The 13,745-nt window shown below is 31.6% G+C and overlaps 2 protein-coding genes and 1 non-coding gene across 3 annotated transcripts; all 3 read right to left on the minus strand.

Annotated features, from left to right (window-relative positions):
* Positions 1-1,394: 1,394 nt before the first annotated feature.
* LOC111005052 (17,18-epoxy-17-hydroxycur-19-ene N-malonyltransferase-like) lies at positions 1,395-3,745 on the minus strand. Its single transcript, XM_022276403.2, has 3 exons — positions 3,490-3,745; positions 2,876-3,313; positions 1,395-2,262 (listed from the first exon to the last, which is right to left on the minus strand). Exons 1-3 carry the CDS (start codon positions 3,702-3,704, stop codon positions 1,617-1,619), a joined length of 1,299 nt encoding a protein of 432 aa, XP_022132095.1. The 5' UTR covers positions 3,705-3,745; the 3' UTR covers positions 1,395-1,616.
* A 1,950-nt stretch (positions 3,746-5,695) lies between these two features.
* On the minus strand, positions 5,696-5,767 carry TRNAW-CCA (transfer RNA tryptophan (anticodon CCA)). The gene has a single exon. It is a non-coding gene; the product is annotated as a tRNA-Trp (tRNA).
* Positions 5,768-7,861: 2,094 nt separating this feature from the next.
* LOC111004889 (serine/threonine protein phosphatase 2A 59 kDa regulatory subunit B' eta isoform) lies at positions 7,862-11,090 on the minus strand. Its single transcript, XM_022276131.2, has 3 exons — positions 10,955-11,090; positions 9,081-10,797; positions 7,862-8,624 (listed from the first exon to the last, which is right to left on the minus strand). The coding sequence occupies exons 2-3, from the start codon at positions 10,296-10,298 to the stop codon at positions 8,265-8,267; spliced, it is 1,578 nt and encodes a 525-aa protein (XP_022131823.1). The 5' UTR covers positions 10,299-10,797; positions 10,955-11,090; the 3' UTR covers positions 7,862-8,264.
* Between the last annotated feature and the right edge of the window lie 2,655 nt (positions 11,091-13,745).

Genomic DNA, 13,745 nt, shown 5'->3' on the forward strand with positions numbered 1-13,745 from the left:
GTATAATTAGTTTGAAACACCTAATACTAATGAACTAAAATCCATCCCTACACCTTTTTAATTTATTCATATCACATAAAGTAATCCCAATTTTAAAAATATTAACTAACGAAAGGACCACTTTTTTTTTATTAAAAAAAGATATTTTGCCAACTTATAATATATTAAAAATGTGATGTCAATTTAAAATATTTAAAAAACCCTATATATATGCCACATTATGGTATGATATTATATTGTAAACATCGTGTGTGATGACAAAAATAGATCTTCTCTAATCGATTATTTTGTATGTACATATATACAAAAAGATAACATTTAATTATTTGCAAATTGGAGACCAACAATGTCTTTGGGTTTCATGGACCACTATTTTCTAAATTTCTTACGTAGAAAAAACAATTCTTAATTACCTAATTGTACGAACCCTACATTATTTAATTAATGCCTAATTACCTCTCAAATCGACCAAATCTTTTTTTTTTTTTTTTGACAAGCTCTCAAATTGATCAAATCATTTTAACCTAATCAGTACTTTTTGAATATTTTAATCTGTCACTTCCAATAGATATTTATATTAGGGTTGACCTCATTTTTGTGTAGCTTCACACTGGTACATACAAACACTAAAACACAACTTAATTAATTAATCAAAATTATTTCTTATATTTAATTACAGACACTTTGTATCCTTGTGGATATATATCCAGCGATGGATAAATTATGATTATTTGAATTAGGATTCCACGTTAATATTCATCGGTTACATTTCAAAATCAATTGACTATAAAATGAATATTTCATATCTATTATAAACTTTTGTAAGTTCTTTTTTCTTTCTAATATGGACCATTGACAATGTTAGTGTGGATCTAACCATATTAAATCATTTTTCTTGAGCAAAATGCTTATACGGTAAAAATGATACGATTGTGATAACACATTTGGTGAGTTTTTGAAGTCGTTTTTTATTTGAATGCTATATTGGGAGAAATTCATCTGCCTGAAACCGTTCTTTTTTTTTTAACCATTAACATTTCTTTTTCGATCTCACACATAGATAAAAAAATGGATCTTTTGCAAACTGTCTTTTTCTAAAGAGGCATTTGTCAAATTTACAAATGCATATACATGCCACGTCTAAAATGTCGACATTATGGATAGTTTTGAAAAAAAATATAAAAATAAACAATTCATGACAAATTAACCTAAGAGTTAAAAATTATTAATATTAATATAATGTACATAGTAGTAACATTTTATCCATTTCTTTACAATTTTACATTTTATGAAAGTATCGATTTATCTCTTATATCGATCTCAAACAATAAACATATAAATATATCGATGAAAATGTCAACGACAAATTTAATACATAAGTTACATATATCATGTCATACATACTAACTCATGAAACTTCTTAATCTTTATTTCAAACCAATCAACGATGATTACAAGAAAACACCTTTTATCAATGCAAATGTTGATACGATAGTAAAAAATATAACCAATTTGAACATATATATGTATAAAATTCATTAAAATATATATTTTCGACTAAAAATTCGGAAGTGATGGGCTGAAATCAAAACCCAGATAGAAAATTACTTATTTAGTTACTGGCAGTTGGATTCAAAGAAAGCAAAGGATAAAAGCTCTTGATTTTGCAGAAACGCAGCCATTTGGTTGTGCCCCAATCCCACCAAGGCCTCAATTCCGCCGCCGCTTTTGGCGTCCAACATCATCACCGTATTCTTCAGCCGGAACGCCGCCATGGTGACCCACGCCGCCGCTCCCCACCCAAAATCCACTTCATAAATCGGAAATCTGCACCCACTGCTGAATCTGTACACCTCTTGGTTTCCACCATTTTTGGTCAGAATTTCTCCCGATTCCTTCAATCGCTTCTTTATCGCCTCGCCCCACTCCTCTGTTCTGTACTTTTTGGCGTATTTGTTGCAGAAATCTGCCATTTCGTCCCTCATTTTCCCCACCAGCTCGTGTAATTCCACCTCTTTCTCCCCGCCGGCCGCCACCGGGAAGAACGACACCAAACTTCCGACTACATTTTCCGGCAGCGGCGGCGCCACTCGTGTGCGTAAATTTAGCGTCTGCAGCATTAATGAATTGGAAGGGGAAGGGGATGCTGAAATCAGGGTTTTGTAAATCAATGCGGACACAACTTCCACGCGGCTTGGATTCTCCACTTTGTCGGAAACTGAGTTTTTGAGCGCTTCGATCTTTGAACCTTCGAACACAATTCTGTCAACAATATCAATAAACTGTTAAGCATTTTTTTTATAGCCAAATTCGAATATAAATAAATTATTAAATTTAGTTTTAAATCATATTTTGATTGTTCTAAATAAAAATCGACCCTAACTTTCTAAATTTTTCTATTTTTTTATTTTCGGTTTGAACTCTAAGAAATTATTTCAATCGTTATCACCCCGTTCTAATTTCATTCTAACATATATGACTAATATATGTTCATGTTAGTACAACATCACAATACACTGTATTATCTAGTTCTTAAAAATGAAAAAAAAAAAAAAAGATCAAGATGACTAACAATATTTTTTAAAAAGTTGAATCACTGAAATACATATTTTGAATAGTTTGGGAAAAAAATTAAATAAAATTAAAAATTTAAATGTTTGAAGTAAATTTTTTAAAAAGTACAATCGCTAAAATCTCTTTTTTTTTTCCCTTCCTTTCTCTAGATTAAAAACAGTGACCATGACTGACCAATCATGGTTAACTATCATTCAATCTTAAATTAGGCATACCCAATCAAACTTAGTCTATGATAATGGTTTAATTAACTCAATCATGGGCTAAAAGATTAAAGGATCTAACTTCCATTCTCACAGACCTATGACATAGGAAGCCTTTTCCGTCTTCAATAACGGCGCCGGACATGGCCGGCAAATCGCCAAGAGGAAACAAATCGGCGGCGACGAACAGTGGATTCACAAGTTGTTCTCCCAAAGCGGCATCGCGAGAAATCAAAGCCCAGTCTTGGATGAAGTTGACCATGGTGGCCATATCCGCCAGCTTATGGGACAGAAGCACTCCAACGGCAAATCCCCCACACTCAAATAACGTAATCTGAACCATCAACAAAGCACCCGATTTTGACTCTTTCCATTGCAACCCATCGCCAAACATCACCTCCACAATCTCACTTCTACGCTTCTCCACTACTTCCGATAGCCGCCCCGATCTCACCCTCGCTTCCAAAAAAGTTACCCCCTCGTCGTTACACTCCACCCGCTCTTTATCTTTCATCCGTCCCGCAAAAGGGTAGTACCTGTTCAAACCCAATACATATTAAATTAGAAAATACTAGACTCCCTAACCGCAGCGAGAAATGCAACATTAGAGACTCTTCATAAAAATTGATGAGTTATGACTCAAATATTTTCCTATTAAACTTCATGCAACTAATCAATTTAAGCATGGTGCTTTTGGGTTCAGTGACAATACCGAGACAAAGTCTTGGAAAGAGATAGCTTAAGAGATTCCGATATGACGACAATACTACTACGACTGCAGTCGTTATCGTGGCGAAAGAAGAAAACAAGAGGCACGAACATGTGGGGAGCGAGCTGATCAAAGAGGGAGAGAGCATGGATTTTGAGATGGGGAGGGGTTGGAGAGGAGGGTTTAATGGTTTCTCTCGAAACAATTTCAAGCAACATGTTGATTATCGTTGTTGCTAGTTATTTGTCTCTCACAAATGTGTGAGTTTTCTCGATTCAACTTCTCCCCTTTATAACATGGAGAAGCTGAAGAAAAGATGAGGAAAAAGAAAAAAAATAAATTAATTAATTAATTACTTAATTAATTAAGCAATTCTATTGCGTGAGAGATGAGAACAAAAGCTTGGTATGTGGGGGACCAAATATTTGTTGCGCAAAAATGGCGCCCTACTAGCCCCTTGTGGTGCCTACCAGTCTACTTCATTAATTAAAAACATTAGCCTCTAAATTATTTTATTTCTTGGTTAAAAACTTAACATACATTTTAATTAATTTTGTATAAGTCATATTTTGGTTTTAATGTTATATTCTCGATTAAAAATATAATATATTGTAAAGGTGTGAATCGAGATTTGAATCAGGTTCGACTTATAGGAAAAGTTAAATAATACCTAATAATTGATTAATTAAAATAATAGATTTTTTAATTACTTTCTACCTTTCAACCCTACATTCTTTTTATGTGTAGAGCCTGAATTACAATTGTTATTTTAAAAAATGTATGTATATTTTTATTAAGAAGTACTAGAGAAATGTATTTTAAGTTTAACCATGTGTTTGTTTCGTTAAATTACAATTTAGTTTTTCATTACTTCGAGATTAGCTGTCCTTTTTTTCTTTTAATTTAAGAGAAATTTTCACATTATACTTGGTCACAAATTTGGCACTAATAGAATTTAATCAATGATCTTAAGTCTCTTTATACCGGGTACTCAAATTTAGAGTCAAATAAAATAAAAAGAAATAGGTAGGAACAATCGGTTAATCTAGATCTATTTGACTTTGGACTTATAGATACAAGATAGTCTAGCACCCACAAAATTAGTCTGAGAATCTTTTTTTATTTATGATGGATCTACTCAATTTTTTTTTTTTTTAAAGAGAGAGAGTATATGGAAGATATCAATTTGAATGTCGGTTCGATTCTAATTAATAAATAATAGACATATTATGTATTTCTTTTCACCTCATTTTTTCATATTTTGTGTTTGTAACAAATTATGTAACAATCGGTTTAAAAAAAACGTATTCGCCCAAACCATGCACAAAATTATAATGGTAGAGTTGAATTACAATAAATTTTTTTTCTTTTGCAAAGAAAAACATTGTAATTAGTATTTTTTGTAGTACAAACCATTTGAGAAAATTATTGACCTTTTTTTATTTTTTAATATAGGAGAGCTTGAATTTGGATCTTAGATGACAACATCCAAACCTCTTACCACACATCTGATAGTGCAATTACAATAATTTTTCAAATTAGTTATAGTCAATTTAATTAATAGATCGATAGATAAAGTATTAATTACTTTAACTAAGGTTAAACATTCAATCTCCAGTCGTTGCGTTAAAAAAATAATAATAATAGAAGGATAGTTATTCAAATTAAAAGTTTTGAAGTATATTTACAGGTATTGACATGACAAAAATACATAATTTTATATATATATATATATAGTTCAATATGAAGCGTAGAAATTTAAATCTTTAATATATATGATTTTAAAATGAAAAAATATATATATAAAAATTCTCCCCCGTGGGGGTAGTAAAGGAATTAAACTCTCCCACAGTTTTTCCAAAGATTTTCTTATTATTTCAAACCAACCATTCAGATTTGGACTTCCTGCTCGATTTTTGTTATTATTATTTTATTTATTCTATACCTTCTTCTTGTACTGTAATTTAATTACCAAATCGTATGACTAAATTCAACATCGGTAAGTCGGGGCGCGGCGGCTTTCGCATTCTCCGTCCTGTTGAACCGCTGGAACGGCGGACTTCTGCGGTGGAACCGGCGAGCACCGCTGGAGAAAGGGTACCCAAAAAGTAACGGAAAATCAGACTGATTATTAAACGGCAAAGCGGGATAAAAATAAATGTCGAAGGGGCAAAAGGGTAAATCGCCGGTTGCTAATATTTCGAAAAATTGAACCCGACGTGAATCGAACACGCAACCTTCTGATCTGGAATCAGACGCGCTACCATTGTACCACGGATCCTTTGATGACATCATACGAAGTCTAACTATATTTATTAAGTACACAAAATTGCACTATTTTTCCTAGTTTTTTCTTCTAAAATATCACATCAGTACAAATAATAAAAATGTTCTTCTTTTACTATATTTTTTTAAAATTATATTAGTGTTATGAAATTAATTAAAAAAATTGTTCAATCAACTATTAATCTCTCTAGTTAATGATAAGGAATTGATTTTTTTTTAAATAAAAAGTAGATGCAAAATAAAAAAAATTTAAGATCTAAAGAGGTAATTTATTCTCTCATCCAAAGTTTTTTTTATATGTTTTCTTTTTTTAGTATAACATGTTGAGAAGGGGATTTGAACTCACAACCTCTCGGTTGGAGGTATATGTCAATTACCTATAAATTCATTGAACATTCACACGTGAATACTTTTTTAACGATTCATCAAACGAATATCTATCGAGAGGTAAATTTTGAAACACTTTATAAGTTTAGTAAAGATTGTAATAAAGTTTAAATAACAATTTAACGATACTGAATATTAATGATAAAAGTTGATTTCTTTCTAGGTTCGGATACCCTTTTTTTTTCCAAAAGAATAATCTAATATCTTTGTCTCAGAAAATGTTGAAGACAAAAGTCACCTACCCATTAATTAAAACATAAGAAACATTGCTTAATCAGCATTTTTTTAATAAATCAAGCGATCATAACCACTCCTCTCTCTCTTTTTTTTTTCTTGAGACAAAATGCAATTTAAAAAATTCTAACAATAAATTAACTATTGTATTTATATTGTTAATTTGTCGATATCATTGGTGACAAATAGAGAAATTTAAATAAAGTTCTGATCTCTAAATTTAATATTGGACCCTAGACTTTAATTTTTTTGGTTTTTGTCCTTGACCTTTTATTCGGTCTAAATTTTCAGTCTTAAAAATTTTATAAATTTGGATTGTATCATATCTAAATATGACAGAAATTAAAAATATATGTATAGATTTAAGTAAAAATAAAAATAAAAGATAAAAACTAAAAACAAATAAAGAATTTAGAGGCTCTAATGAAAACTTAAAATTAAATACTCAAATAAAAATATGTAGGAGCTTTCCAAAATGACCACATCATTTCCATGGTTTTTCTTGATGCTCTTGAAATTAACAATCCTTTTTTTTAACTTAATTTCTTTTTTTGTATCCAAATTAAATATGAAATAAATTTGTTTTACTTCAAATAAATGATTTATTAATTCTTTTTATTTAATTGGTTTGTTATTATATATCTATCATCCATGCATGTATCTTTCACCTTTTCTATACTTAGTTGCATTAATTTGGTGATTTAGGTTTCGAAGTAGGTATAAATCATCAAAGTTCTTTTCTTAGTACAAGCATCCAAATTTATTAAAAATAATAATAAAAAAAAAGTTTCATACTTGTAAAATAATAATTAAGGGTACCATGCATATTTTTCATAGATCTAATATCATAGACAAAAAGAGCCCCCAACATCCTTTTAAGTTTTGGTTAAATTTAAAGATATGGTAGATTTTTTAAACTTTTTTTTAATACATTTAAAATTTTATTAGTATTCCCCACCTCCATCCTCACTAAAAAAAGATTCTAATCTTATGGGAAATAAATTTGGCAGATTAGTTGTTACTATCATCACTCTAATATAATTCTACCCAAAAAGAGAGAGAACTCTGACACATCACTTATGAGTACTACCAACTACCCGTCATAGAAAAAGGGAAGGGGAGAGTGAGACTCAACGAGTTTTTATAGGCGGATCTAAACTCATCATCACAAATCCTACCATGCTAACATAACCATCACTACATGACCTTATAAAGTAATGTTCTAACACTAGTATCAAATAGGTAGCCTAGCGAATGAAGTAATGGAACATCATGCAAGATGACTTCTTTGTTGGCAAAACGAAAGGCCTGGCTAGGCTAATAGCACTTCAATCTTTTGATAGTCTTTCCAATATTGTCAATCGTAGCATAAAACAGTGCATAAGACACTTATTCTCATCTCAAAAGCGAATGTTTCAATCCCCTACTCCTGGGGAAGGTTCAATCCCCCACCCCGCAAGCCACAAGGTTGACACTCTCTTGTAAGTCACTATTATTGATAGATCAGAAATCTAATTCACAATTTTGATACATATACACAGAAAAATGTAATGCTTTCCAAACATGCATATCTAAAGGCATTTTTTTATGTGCAGGGCGCCAAATATGTAGCACAACACAATGCTAAATAGTCTGTAAGGTATGACCAGGCTCAGGCTACATGAAGGATTTAAGAATAGCACGCAGAAAAGTTAAGAATATGCATACTGGACTATGGTTATTGGACAGACAAGAACCCCACAAGATATTATCATGTAGCAGGTAACAAATCCACGATCCATGGAAATTTGACCTAAACTATATGCGACTACAGTGTATTTCATGCCAATCAACAAGGTCGGGTAAATGAAAGTAAAAATTTCTTACTCTCACTAAACTGAAGTTGTCCGAGAGGTTAATTTATGAGGAACAAGCACGGCTTCATTACTTGCAGCTTTCTTTGCAGCAAGCTCTTCTAAACGTTTCCATGTGCCTTCTCGTCTTGCTTTTAGCTCATTTTCCTTTAATTCGTCTTCCTGAAACTTGACTAAGCATTCCTTGAGCAGCTCAGGATCAAGATCGTAAAATATCTTCCGGACATTCAAAGTCAAGCTATGGACAGCCTGATTCCAGTGACTCCTGGCATTCTTTTCCAAAGCTGGGAAGATTATGGGCAGTATGACCTTGCGGTTTTCCTTGATCAAGTTTTCAATGTGATCATTATTCCACAAGAATAGCGCCCTTTCTGCTACCTAGGAAAGCAAAATGCTGCGTTAGCGCAGGATTCAAGTACTTGTGTGAAAGTTTACACCTTTAAGCAACATCAATAAAAATCAAATGTCATTCCAGTCTCCACATGCCAAATACTCGGGTGTTGTAATACCACTATTACCCAGAGTAGGGGAAAAATCAATGCAACATTTTAAAATATAACAAGAATGAAGGGAAAGACAATCTTCTCACTGCAGTATTGCCTAATTTACAATCTTAAACATTCAAACTTCATGCTAACGAGCTTATATAATCCCAAATTTTCATAAAGGGGGATACATTTTGTCCAAGTATTCATAGAAGTACTGGCAGTCAAATGACAAATCTAAGTCCAAAGAAAATGGAATCACCAAAACATAAGACCAGACAAGAACAAAATGGAACTATTTAAAATATCAACATGTGAAAACCAAACAATCAATAAAAACAACTAGTACCTGAAAATGTGAACTATTTAGACATCGAGCAATTTGGCGAAACAGGGGTACCATGCAGCGCTGGAACTCTGGAAGTTGAGTTGCCTCTAATACCTCTTCCAACTCACTGAGGAACATAACTTCTTTTGAACTATTTGTGACTGGCCAATACTTCAATAAACCTCTTATAACTGTATCAGCAAGCTTGCAATCTTTCTCTACAAATTGCGTGATGCAGTATGATAACTGCTGATGGTACATTGCTAAGCATTTTGGTTTGTGCAAAGGGATCAATGCACGAACAAGGAATAACTTGTGCTCTTCTTTCAGAGGAAGAGCAAACCCGTTGATGATACTTCCCAAAATTTCTAAAAGTTCAGCAATCCCATTATGCTTTTCAGTCTCGAATATAAATCGATAAAATATGTTATTTATAGCTTTCCTAATAAATGGCCGGTGTACCATAAATTTCCCATAGATACGGTGCAGAATAGTTTTCAAGTATTCTCTTTCTCTAGGATCTTCAGAGTCGAACAGATCCAGCAGTTTCAGAATGAAAGAATGATCAATGTACCTTTTAGCCAATTTTGCGTCCATCTCAGGTGAGGCCACAAATCGGAGAAAGAACTCATACACAATTTGCAAATGAGGCCATGCAGGATCCATCGAAGGTTCCTCCTCTTCCAAATCAAAACCCTCCACCATTTTGCTCTCACGCGGTTGAGGACTCATTGTCCTAAATAAATTTAGGGAGACCATTTTTATAACTTCCTGAATAACAATTTCAGTAAATTTACTATTAACAGAAGTTACATAATCCACAATCTCCAGCAAAGTTTGTCGCTTGATCTCCTTCTCTTTAAGTTGTTTTGTAGGGTCACTGAAGTCAAACAAAAAGCAGCATAGATTCAGTTTCTTAACAAACAAATTCTGCTTTTCTGAGCTTGGAACTTCCCTAAACCCAGGTAATGGCTCATATGAAGACGTGGGAACTCCATTCAGTTTTGCATTCGCACCTTTATTAACCTTGCTACTATGATTTTGCCCTACATCTTGAACAGAGTTCGTAGCTGGAAAAGATGAAACCAGATTGATGGACTTGCCTGATGCTAAATCATTACTTCTCGAACCAGCAGATGCATAAGCAGTAGAAGGTGCCATATGGCTTCCACCATGTTCCCTACTCTCAGCACTCTTGGATGATTTTCGGGGAAGCTTACTAAATATCTGTTTGATCATAATTCATATAAGCCGACAAAGTGACACTCTCAAGAAAAAGTAAAACGCCCTTTTCCTTAGCCTCCAAGAAGCTGTTGATAGCTCCTACAAATCCATCAGCTCAGAAAACACTCCATTTTTCCCGTGTAAACCGGAGGGAGCAGTAATCATAGGAGCCCCTTTATCAACATCAACGAGAAGGAACAAAGCGAACCAAAACCACCCTTTTCGTCTAAACAATACACAGACTCATTCCTACAATAGATCGGACAAAAACACTGTCTTGAACCCATTTGATTCAACAAAACACCAAGAAGCGAAGTCGAACATATCATCTGCTATTCGGGAAAACCTAGTCAGCGTTATTTGACCTCAGATTTGAATTCAAACACCCAGACGCCGGAAACACTCAATACCAAAGATCTGAAATCGCGTTCTGAATCCAATTCCACAAACTCCCCAGTCAAAACAGAGACAGAGTCAAGTAACAATCACCACATAACCCGTCGCCCGAATCACTCTTAGGGTTCAATTTCAAATTGAAAAAACAAAAAGGAAGAAGGGTCAGGAATTTGAATGGCGGAGAGAAACAAAAAGCACATGCGAGAATACAGAAACTCCCAGAATCCGATTAAAGGAAGGAGGATTGAGCAAAGAAAGGCTTTCGTAATACTTACAGAGAGGAGAAGAGAATACTTGGTTTCTGCTTTCCTTTTTCTCCTTTGTGGCTTCCTCCGTTGACTGATATTTCGAATGAATATAAACCCCTTTTTACTTCTAGTGGTGATGGCCAATGGCGATGGGCCTCTCCTCTTCCCTAATAAATTAAGAAATGGCTGTATATTCCCTTTTATACAATTTCACTTCCAAAAATAAATTAGAACAAAAAAATTGGTTTGATTTATATTTTTTTATTCTCCACTTTTTTTTTATTTATATTTAATATTATACCAATTATAACGTTTGGTATTTTTTAATTATCAATTATTGTGACACGTAGACCAATATGATATTGTACTACAAAAAAAAAAGAAAAAAAAAAGTAGATGTCGAACTTACTATCTTTTATCGAATATATATATTTTAATTATTTAAACATATATCTTTAATCGAATATATATATTTTAATTAATTGAACTATGTTCAAAGTTGGTATAAAATAATTATGCAATTAAGAGATTGTTGTGAAAATTTTAATTAGGTAACCAATTTCCTTTTAACTAATTTTATTTTACAATTTAATTTACACATTATATTTATTCAAAAAAAGATTAACTTTTTGATAAAGCGATAAATATAAATAAATAACACTTTGGGTGAAGTATACAATTTTAAAATATTTTGTAATTTGACGTTCTAAAATGTCGAAATTATGGTCTCATTCGATAGTGTGTTTTTAGTTTCTACTTGTATCTTAAAAACACATTTGAGTTCATATCTAAATTCTAAAACGAAAAGAAAGAAAAAATTAATGCACCTATCTCTGACCAGAAGGTCATGATCGAACCCCCCACCCCCACAATATTATACTAAAAAAACGAAAAGAAAGAGAAAATTAAACGGCTTTTCTTAAGTTTTAAAATTTGACTTATATTTTAAAAATATTTTTAAAAACTAGATAGGGACAAAAAAATATATGAGTGCAAATTGTGTTTACAAATTTAATTTTAAAAAAATTAAAAAAAAAAAACTAAAAAATAAGGTCGCTATCGATAACCCTTTCGTTTTTTTTTTCGTTTTTTTTTTAAGTCGTGTTTGTTTGCTCATAAGCCACGATTTTTTTATATATTTTTTTTTCAGAAAAAATACAGTTGCATTCTTAGATAAATTTTAAAAAATAAAAACAATTTTTTAAAATTACTTATTAAAAACTACATAGGTTTAGCTTTTAAAATTTGTCTTAGATTTTGCAAATGTGTTTTTTTGTTTAAGTAGTAAAACAAAAAATATATATATACACAAACACATACATAAGTGACAATAGTGACAACTAAGTTTAATTTTTAAAAATTAAAATAGATATCAAAATTTAGATTATTTAATTGGTTGGAAGTTTACATGAAAATGATAGTTAGAAGCCAAGTAATACGTTAAAATCGATGGAAGAACGCTATGTTTAAAAGTCTAATTCACATGAACTCAAAAATAAAATTAATTAATTAATTAAAAATTTTGAAAAAGGTCTATTTTATTAGTATGACTTTGCTGGCGGTCAGCTTTTCCCTTTTTCTTCTCTCTTATTCTTAATTATTTATTAATTTCTTCCACTTTTTCTGCCAAAATCAAACGGATCAACTTTCAATTTGTAATTATAAAACGCATTAATTAAATGTACTTGTTGATTGGCCAGAGGTTTTGAAATTTGAACCAATTCAACAAAGTTTAAGAATTGCACATTTTTAATAGATAATCTGAAACATTTAAATCCGTAACATTGGTATCTTTCTCTAACTAAAAAGTAAGTTGGTAGAAGAATTGGATTTGATGATTCGAGTTTTTAAAATTATTTTAAAGATAAAACATGTCAAGATGTAAATTGATTGGTTTTTTTTTTTAAATACAGCAACGTGGAAGTGAGAATTCGAACTCACCATTTTTTACCGGATATAGCATTAAATTTTTCAACTTTACAATATTTGGTGAAATTTAAAAATAAAATTAAAAAGAAATGCCAAGTAATACAAACTAAAATAACACTGTGACAACTAAATCATATTAATTAAATTTAATGATTTTGATTTGACTCTAATTAAATTTTTCAAAATCACGATATAATTCAATTTAAAATGATTCAAAACAATTTAACTTACTAAATACCAAAGAGACATTTGATTTTCCCCCTCTAAGATTGAATTAAATAAGAATCCATTGGAGGAAAGATATTCTTCAACCTCTACGAGAGGAATCCTTATGACGTTGATGCTTGTCATTTCAATTATCATACATTTGAAATATCTAATTCAAATTTCAATATGACATCAACAAACAATTAATACATATTTGGACTATTGGTAAACTCTGACATATATAAAACTTAAAATCATAAAAGATGGACGAATGGAGACCGAATCCTAGGGTGACTATCTATCTGAGATCTAATATTTCTTGACAACTAAATATAATAGGGTTAGACGATTGTTTCGTGAAATTAGTCGATGTGCGTGAGTTGGTTTGAATACCAACAGATATGAAAAAAAGATCATTGAAAAGGGAACATATGGTTTAGCCTAAAACGAAGTATATGAAAATGAAGATAGGCAAATGAGTTGCTGTGGAGTGAGTTGAACATGACATAAATTTATTGTGAAGATTCAGTTTTGCTTTGAATAATTTGATGAGTTTGCAAATCAATTTTTGTTCATTTCTTTAATTTTTGTTCATTTATTTTTTTTTCTCTCAGCAGAGAAAGAATACACTATGAAGGGAACAAGAACAGGACACTAGCCCAGAGAATGGTTGCACATAAAC

The sequence above is a fragment of the Momordica charantia genome, assembly GCF_013281855.1.
Source record: "Momordica charantia cultivar OHB3-1 chromosome 8 unlocalized genomic scaffold, Mcharantia_2.0 BLBB01000008.1, whole genome shotgun sequence".
NCBI classification, from domain to species: domain Eukaryota; kingdom Viridiplantae; phylum Streptophyta; class Magnoliopsida; order Cucurbitales; family Cucurbitaceae; genus Momordica; species Momordica charantia.

Excerpts from the sequence above, each read along its gene's own strand:
- LOC111005052 (XM_022276403.2), bottom strand. The coding sequence starts at position 3,704 with ATGTTGCTTGAAATTGTTTCGAGAGAAACCATTAAACCCTCCTCTCCA. Across the intron at positions 3,314-3,489 it reads CTTTCCAAGACTTTGTCTCG|GTACTACCCTTTTGCGGGAC; the intron begins GTATTGTCACTG and ends GGGTTTGAACAG. Across the intron at positions 2,263-2,875 it reads AAAGGCTTCCTATGTCATAG|AATTGTGTTCGAAGGTTCAA; the intron begins GTCTGTGAGAAT and ends TATTGTTGACAG.
- LOC111004889 (XM_022276131.2), bottom strand. The coding sequence starts at position 10,298 with ATGATCAAACAGATATTTAGTAAGCTTCCCCGAAAATCATCCAAGAGT. Across the intron at positions 8,625-9,080 it reads TAAATAGTTCACATTTTCAG|GTAGCAGAAAGGGCGCTATT; the intron begins GTACTAGTTGTT and ends TTGCTTTCCTAG.